At 40.1% G+C, this 8,823-nt stretch overlaps 1 protein-coding gene across 1 annotated transcript in view; it reads left to right on the top strand.

Moving 5' to 3' along the window:
• The window catches only part of LOC125027622 (proteasome subunit alpha type-2-like), a 6,102-nt gene extending 1,662 nt beyond the window's left edge, over positions 1 to 4,440 (top strand). The window contains exons 2-5 of the mRNA XM_047616749.1: positions 960 to 1,150; positions 2,713 to 2,854; positions 3,413 to 3,568; positions 3,768 to 4,440. Of these exons, the coding sequence (XP_047472705.1) occupies positions 960 to 1,150; positions 2,713 to 2,854; positions 3,413 to 3,568; positions 3,768 to 3,942 (664 nt within the window). The 3' untranslated portion in view covers positions 3,943 to 4,440. The remainder of the gene's footprint in view (positions 1 to 959; positions 1,151 to 2,712; positions 2,855 to 3,412; positions 3,569 to 3,767) is intronic.
• Positions 4,441 to 8,823: the final 4,383 nt, after the last annotated feature.

Here is an 8,823-nt window from a genome sequence, read left to right as displayed (position 1 = left end):
TTTTGTCCTTTACAAAAATATCATCATCAGTTTGCCTTAGCATCCATACCATAAAACTTAGCCTTGTTTTTACCTTTAATTTTTCTCTCTCCTGTTCTAAATATTGGTAAGTCTTTCAGAAAGGACTGTGCATAGATAGAGAAGGATCTAGTGCCTTTAAATATATAAAAAAGAAAAGTGTAGAAGGTGTGGGGACACTCACATTCACATATATTTATACCCCCTGACTTGTGACAACTGTTCCTTTGGACAGTAAGCAACACCCTTATATATCCCAGCAGAATAGAGCATATAGACCATATTATTCTTTGTGGCCATGTTATTCTTTCCTCAATTTTCCTGTGGGGGTGGTGGGGGGGGAGAGAGAGAGAGAGAGAGAGAGAGAGAGAGAGAGAGAGAGAGAGAGAGAGAGAGAGAGAGAGAGAGAGAGAGAGAGAGAGAGAGAGAGAGAGAGATAGAGAGAGAGAGAGAGAGAGAGAGAGAGAGAGAGAGAGAGAGAGAGAGAGAGAGAGAGAGAGAGAGAGAGAGAGAGAGAGAGAGAGAGAGAGAGAGAGAGAGAGAGAGAGAGATAGAGATAGAGATAGAGATAGAGATAGAGATAGAGATAGAGATAGAGATAGAGATAGAGATAGAGATAGAGATAGAGATAGAGATAGAGATAGAGATAGAGATAGAGAGAGAGAGAGAGAGAGAGAGAGAGAGAGAGAGAGAGAGAGAGAGAGAGAGAGAGAGAGAAAAGAGGGTGCTAATGTTTTAGTTTCAGCAGAGTATGCTATATACAAGAGAAAAAAGGGCCCCACTTTGGTGTATTTGATGATAAATAAATTTTACAAGAAATATTACCAAAAGAAAATCTCTTACAGAGAAAATAGAGAAGTCTCATAAGCAATAGAAAAAATTATAATATAGTGTTCTAAAATCATAAAGACAGTAAATTAATTTGATGGTATATATTGCAGCCCTTCAGGGAAGCTGGTGCAGATAGAATATGCCTTGGCGGCCGTAGCAGCAGGCGCACCAGCCGTGGGCATCAAAGCAAAGGATGGGGTTGTCCTCGCCACAGAGAAGAAGCACAAGTCCATCCTGGTGGAGGAACATTCCATCATCAAGGTGGAGATGATCACGGACCACATCGGCATGGTTTACAGCGGTGAGTAGGATAGCATGGGACCCTCGTTGCAAGAATGAAAGAGAATAGCGGGATTTCACAGTCCTTTTGTCTTTATTGCGTTATTTTGGGGATTTGTGTTTCCTGAATATTTTCAGCCTCAACCACAACAAAATACATTGATCAGTACCTTACGAATACCGTGAGACTGCTTGATGTGGGCAGATTGAATTAGTGTTTTATTGTATGATGATATTCTTGAGTTACATTTCTACATAACTTTTCCTTTCAATAAAGATCATCGTTTATATGACAACTTAACCTGCTGGGGATGGCATAGTTGTGCATGCCATGTCCTCTGTGAATTTAGTTTATTAATTGGGTCAGTTACTTGTAGTTACTACCTCATCTGTTCACTCTTTCCTTGATTTTCTGAAATATCCTTCTTTTTTTTGTCTTTTTTTAGGCATATATTGCTATTAGGAGTGTTATATGACATGAGAATTATAATGTCTATACTAATAGTAACAGCATCAATATTGATAACATTAGTAAGAGAGAAATCCTTCAAACTCGAGGAAAGGTGAAATCGGGTGAGGTCTACTAATTACCTCCTTGGTGGCTGAGTACTTGTGGAGACCTCTATGTGTGCAGACATTTCTCTAAAGAAAACTAAAGGGATAAAACAAACTTTTATTTTATTTTCTATTTTTATTTTTTTATATAATGTTTGAACCATGTCAGTCAGTTCCTTGGCCTTTCTTATCCCTCTTACTTACCATTGGTCCAAAATTGAGAACGTGCACACAGCCAAACACACAGGGTAACCTTGTGAATGAATTCTTATCAATACAAATAGGATGGGACTGAAACATACATGCTGGTGCATCATTTGGGACACAGCAGAAGGGGAGATTTGATTGAGTTTGATTGTGGGGATAATATGGTCGCCAAATGCAGATATGCTATATACAATGATCTGCCTAATAGAAAAGAAAAAATATTTTAATATGTGAAAGGCATGTTTTTGCGGTAGTCACCAACATGGCCGTGTTTGTTAGTTCTCTGACCCTGCAGTTAAGAGCTGAACCATATAACTTCCTGGTGACAGATTTTATTCAGTGTGGTGAATATAGTCTGAAATTGATTATTGAATATAGATATATAAGATGAGTTAGAGCTCTTCTGACTCTTTCATGCTAAAAGAGTGAAAAAAAAAAGTGCTTAATGTAATTTTAGGGAAGATTTTCACATTCAATTTTGCATAAGAATTTTTTTTGCTGAGTTTGTAAACACAACTCCCCAAAAGTTTGTTTCACTACCTGATTTCTGGAACGTCAGAATTTGTATCCTTAATCATACTGGAAATGTGCAATACTACATATATATTTTGTAAATCTTGATGAACATGACAACATAACTACTCATGGGTATGGTAGTAGTAAATTTATTACATTCATCCGTTTTGTTTACATTCTCTCAACAAATACATGTATAATATGTTTACCACTACAATATTCAAAGTTATATTGGTGTCTAGCACATTTATTTGTTTAAACCATTAACCAGCCATTCAAAGTTATACTGATTATGCTTTTTTCAAGGCATGGGCCCTGACTACAGGCTTCTGGTTCGTCAAGCAAGGAAAGTTGCTCAGCAGTACTACCGCACATACTTAGAACCCATCCCCACGCCACAGTTAGTACAGCGTCTGGCAGCAATCATGCAGGAGTACACACAGTCTGGGTAAGTACTTTCTGTTGTTGCATAGCTATTGTATGTTCACCACATGTGTAAGTATACGTAATATGTTAAATAAATAGACCATGTAAGGAGAAGAAAGAAAGGAAAGAGAAAGTTAGGTCTCATACTTGACCAACTTTTTGAAATGTCCAATTTTTATTGGGTTGTAAGTTGAAATATGTTTCTTGCTATTTGTGCAATACTAGGAGTAGGGGTGACTTGTTGCTAGAATGCATGTGTGATAAACCATTGTTCTGGAGAAGATGAAATATATTAGCAAATAAAGAAATAAACAGGAAACAAGGATTTTCCTGTTACTTTTTTCACTATTGATATTTTTTTTTTTTTTGCAAATATAATGATGCGTTTATAGTTTTATGTACAGATTTTAGATACTGAATTTGATCAACTCCCAATATTAGATGAACATCGTAAAAGCTGATTCTAATGAATTTTTTGAAAGCTTCAGTTGTAAATATTGAAGGGTCATAACATATGAAAGTGAAAGAATTTCCTCAGGCAAGAAGGAATGTAATATGTATTTGAACTAACTATTTACAGCGGTGTGCGGCCGTTTGGTGTAAGCTTGCTCATATGCGGCTGGGATCTAGATCGGCCATACTTGTTCCAGTGTGATCCCTCAGGGGCTTATTTCCCCTGGAAAGCCACAGCCATGGGCAAGAACTTCATCAATGGGAAAACATTCCTTGAGAAAAGGTAACTAAATGCCTGGTAGTTTTTGTTATTTTGTGTGGATTAGTGTACACTGTCCCTATTTCCTTGATTTATCAGCATGTTGAAAATAGCTTAAGAAGCTAATGGTTATATGTAATGAAAGTAAATTGTAAGAAAAAACATACGTTTTATTACTTTGAAGATCACACACTGTTGCTATAAATGTGTGTCTCTGTTTCAGATACAATGAAGACTTGGAGTTGGATGATGCTGTCCACACTGCCATCCTTACCCTGAAGGAAAGCTTTGAGGGACAGATGAGCAGCGACAACATTGAAATCGGCATCTGCAACTCACAGGGTTTCCGAAGACTGACACCAGCTGAGGTCCAGGACTATCTGGCCAATATTGCATAATGTGTAGTTTGTATCATATCTAATGAACTTTTGAGTATGTAAGTCAGGAGAGAGTAATCTTTTTAATTTTTTTTTTTTGCATTGTTTTACAAGTGTTTTTCCTTGGTTGAATTTACAACGTAGGTTTCAATAAGCAAAGGTTCTGCCCGCTGGCTCTCATCTTGCACCCGGTGGAAAATCCTGTTAGCAAGACTGATTGTATTTGCTGCTAACGTTTTCATAAATAAATTATGCTCTCTTGTAAATCTCTTTATTTTATGTCCTATCAAGATGACGATCATTAATTATACTCCTTGCATGGAGTTGATTTATTGCATTAACTTTCGTGGCAGATATGGCTCAGTCTTTTTTATTACATGCAAGTTTCAGCTCTAGCCCCTTTGCATGGAGAACTCTTAACTGCTTACATGACCAAATGTGTGACAGGGATGTAGTAGCATTTGTTCTTTGATATTATAGCTGAGAACAGCAATGGTTGAATAAAGTAATAACTTCTAATATGGTTTATATATTAAAATCAAGTTTTTTTTTTTTTAAATGAAAAATGCATATGAAAATAGATAATGGCATATCTTGGAGATCAAATTCTAATTATAGAAAATATGTATGAAAAGGAAAAACAGTTATGGCTACAACCTTGGCAAAATTTCACCTGGGGAGTAATGAATCGAAATCAATTCACGAGTTTATATTTTATTTTTTATTTTTAATTTTTTTTGTTACTTATTTGTTTTCCTATTTCGAACACAAACTTTAGTGGAATGAAGCCAATTAAGAAAACATGAATGAAGGTGAATGTATTAGGAATTACTCAGTTACGATATATTTTCCACTCGATAGAAATATAGTTGTTACCATTGTCATTACTGCTATCATTCAGGAAACCTATTCATGGAATTTAAAAGCCAAAGTCGATTTTTTTTCCGAAGCTACCAATAAGATGTTTTGATTGGCCCTTTAAGAAAATCAAGGAGGTATTATCATAGTAGACATGAAGGTCATCTACTGTACATTTGAAGAAATGTTAAAAACGACCATGAAGATAATATAGAAACATTAATATAATAAACAAACAAGGAAACCTTACAAGATGAAAGAAAGTTAACACAGAATAAAACAAAACTAAGATAATCCTTGGGAGATGAAATTTGCACATGGATAATGGAAGAAAAAGAATAACAGATTAAGCGTAAGTAAAATATGAAATGCAAACAAGCAAATGATTGAGAAAAGTAATGATTAAATGGGTGTATATTTCAGCCCAGTAGTTATTTCTCGGGTTAGCATTTGACATACAATCAATCCGGTTATATACCACATTAATCCCCCCCCTTCCCCCCCCCCCCCCCAATCCTTTGCCCGTTGCTGTCGTGGGGGGGGCTTAGGAGACGAAGACTGAGACCCAATGATGGGGAACTCCTCAACCTTGGGACTCAGCCATCGACTCAACTAATTTTGCAGTCTTTTTTCCCACTCATACTTTTCGTTTCCCACCAATCCCTTCTACTATCCACCTCCTAAGGTGTGAGAGCCGTGCTGAAAGGATGAAAGGCTGACTTTATGTCAGTCCTGAACGGCCTGAGGGAACCATGGGCACGGTATTCCCCTGCCATACCTGGCCCTTACCCCTCAAGGGGACCCTGAGGGGTGGACTATTTTTTTCCCCAACATACTCCAGGCTTATCATGGCCAATAATGAAGACGTAACCCCACTCTTAGGGGCAATGAGGCTTGCCCCTTTATCAAATAGCCCCAATCCCAGCTCTCCTTTGACCACGGCTCAGAACACTGCAACAACTCCCCCATCATCAATGCATACTAGTACAGTATCAACCCTAATCAACAACCAACCCCCAGGAGACCTTTCTACTCTCCCAACATGCTCAACTTCAACACCTTTACTCCCACAACCTTCTTCATCAACTACCCCATCTCCCCTTATTACTACCTTACAACCTTATTGCCCACCTCCCCATAACACTACCTCCCTCAACACTACTCCCTCCTCCGCACGTCCCCGCACTTCTACTACCCCCACCTCTACAAGAATCCTAAATACTCTATTTATCCCAGGCAAATGGGACCGATTTTTCGTGATCCCTCCCACAGCTCCCTACTCTCAAAACACCCTCCTCTTCCAACAATGCCTCCAAAAACAAGTAGGCAATCTCTTTCCGTAGCCGACCCGACCACTCCCGTCTCATCACAGTAACAACTGAAAACCAAGCTGTAGCATTAACAAAACTAACTGATCTATGTGGTAATCCCATCCCTACCGAACCTCATCCAACCCTCAATACTTGCACTGGAACTGTCTCTATCTCCCCAACAGATTGCCCAAGCTATGACAAAGAATGGTCAGATTGTGGAGAGGACTTACTCGCTTGTCTCACAGACTATGATGCAACATGTGTACAATGCTACTCCATTCCTCCCAGAGGAAATCGTAAGAAATCCATCAACATTGCCAAAAATACTTTCCGTAGACATGACCTTCCCTTTAATGTTTACATAGGTGGGGAATCCCTACCTGTTCGACCATACCAACCTCCTCCTCGTCAGTGCCAAAATTATTGGCGTTTAGGAAACCCAGCCAAACACTGTCATTCCACAGCCAGATGCCCGCTATGTGCCCAACCTGGCCATACTCGATCAAACTGCTCTGCACAATCACGCACATGTGCAAACTGTGGCGCCCCCCATAATGTATTTTATAAAGGCTGCCCCACCTACAAATTTGAGTCTGAGGTAGCAACTCTCAGATTCAGACTTGGACTCACTCTACGTGAAGCCAGACAGGAAGCACGTCGACGAGGCTTTTCTCTTACCCCCTACTCCAGTAATGTCGCTCACTCTGCCAATCCCCCTACCTCCCAAGCTCCTACACCCTCTCCTAAACCCAACCCCCCTCCATCTAACTTCCCCTCTTCTACCTCCTACCTTCCCCAGTCAAATTCTTTTGCCATCCTAAACCCAGACACTCCAATCTCTACCCAATCAAATTCTTTTGACATCCTAAATCCAGACACCTCAATCTCTACTACGGCCCCAACACCTTCCCCTCTCCCTCCCCGCACTACCCGCAGCAGACAGAATAAACGTTCCACCCCCTCTTCCCCTACCTCACAATCACCTCCACCTTCCTTTGCCCCTATTTTTCAGACACAAGACTTCTCTTCCCCCCCTCACAAGAAAACCTTTATCTCACAAAACTCCCCAACCAACTCCACTACAGAAACTCTTGAAGATATCCAGAACTACATAATCGAGTCCCAAACTAATACTCATCCACCTTCAAATTCTACAACTCCCGCTCCCTCCACACTCAAAGTGACTGCCGATATCCATCCTCCTCCTACTCATATTCTCCCTACACCCATTCCCCCTGACTCCAGCCCCACCTATATTAACCCTCCCACTATCCCCTCTATCCCTTCCACTCCCTCCTGGATACACACGTGACACCCTCATGTCACAAGTACCCTCTTCCCCAGACCCTCTACCACCCGACACCCCTCCTGATACAACACCACCTCCCCAACCTCACTCTTTATCCCACCCTCTAGCACCTTCCCCTTCAAATTCTCCAACACGCACTGCAATCTTTGCCAGTAAATCAACGAAAGTATAACTATCCTTCATTGGAACATTCGCGGTTTCCGAATGTTCCTCTTTCAGTCCCACATATTCTATTCATGCCCACGTCCTCCCTACATAGACATCCCAACTTGTCAGACATCCTTACAGAATCTCACACTTTCTGTTTTGACAACCTGTTTTCCTTCCTCAAACGCATATATATCCTTCACTTGATCTAACCCCTTTACATTACCTCATCCAACCCTAACCCATTCACTCACCAATTCCTTAACCCAGCTTTAACAACTAATCACTAACCCAACCATCCTTCACTAACATTAACTATAGTGCTATATGACCTTAGATGTCTAGCACATTTATTTTGCTTTTAACCATTAACCATTACTCCCCCCCCCCCCTTCCCATGCAATCCCTTGCTCGTTGTTGCCGTGGTGGTGGTGGTTGGGGGGGGGGGGGGGGGGGGGGCTCCGGAAGCGAGACTGAGGCCCAATGTAAGGATCAGTCTTGCCTTGGACCTCAACCCTCGCCTCGACCTATTTTTCTTCTCTTTTTCCTTTTCGTTCTCCTCCTCATCCCCTTCTGTCTATTTATCCAAGTCGTTAACTCCTATCTACCCTTTTCGCCACAATACTTTACCAGAACGCTGTGTAACCTTTGATGTCGGGTACGTTTGTTCTTAAACTGACCATTGAGGAAATCCACAAAGATTGCCTTACTGAACCAAAAGCCTTTAGCTGGAATCTTTGCTCCCAAGCCCCCACCCTATAACTGTATTTTGCATACGCTGCTACTAATGACCATAGATGTTGATGCGACGGAGAATTTTCAATGAATGAATGAATAATTCCACACCATTTAACTTTTACTCTATTTCCTATTATTAGTTATTCCAATTTCGCTGAATGTTTGGCTGAATGGTGACAAGATATTTTCTTTAATGTACACCTAGCTTAATTTACATTTTTTCGCTACTGCCTTTGTCGTACGAGAGTGTTGCGTCAATCAGAAGCTTCAACACTGACAAAAAAAAGTGAATATTTCATCGTATTTATTGGATCAACCTTGGGGATAATCCATATTTATAAGAAGCATGCGTTTTGTCTTGCCTGATTCTTACTATATATATGTACATGACGTTATGCTGAAAGAAAGTATTACAATCATCAATTTTTTAAAACTAATTTACTCTACGGTGGTAGTTTTTAATGTTGAATGGCAACCAAGTAAGTCAAAATGTCTGCAATCCCGTGCAGTTGCATTGTGGGTAGCTGAGTTGCCAAC

Source organism: Penaeus chinensis, chromosome 1, assembly GCF_019202785.1.
Source record: "Penaeus chinensis breed Huanghai No. 1 chromosome 1, ASM1920278v2, whole genome shotgun sequence".
In the NCBI taxonomy this organism is placed as follows: Eukaryota; Metazoa; Arthropoda; class Malacostraca; order Decapoda; family Penaeidae; genus Penaeus; species Penaeus chinensis.
This window is presented reverse-complemented; position numbering and strand designations above follow the sequence as displayed.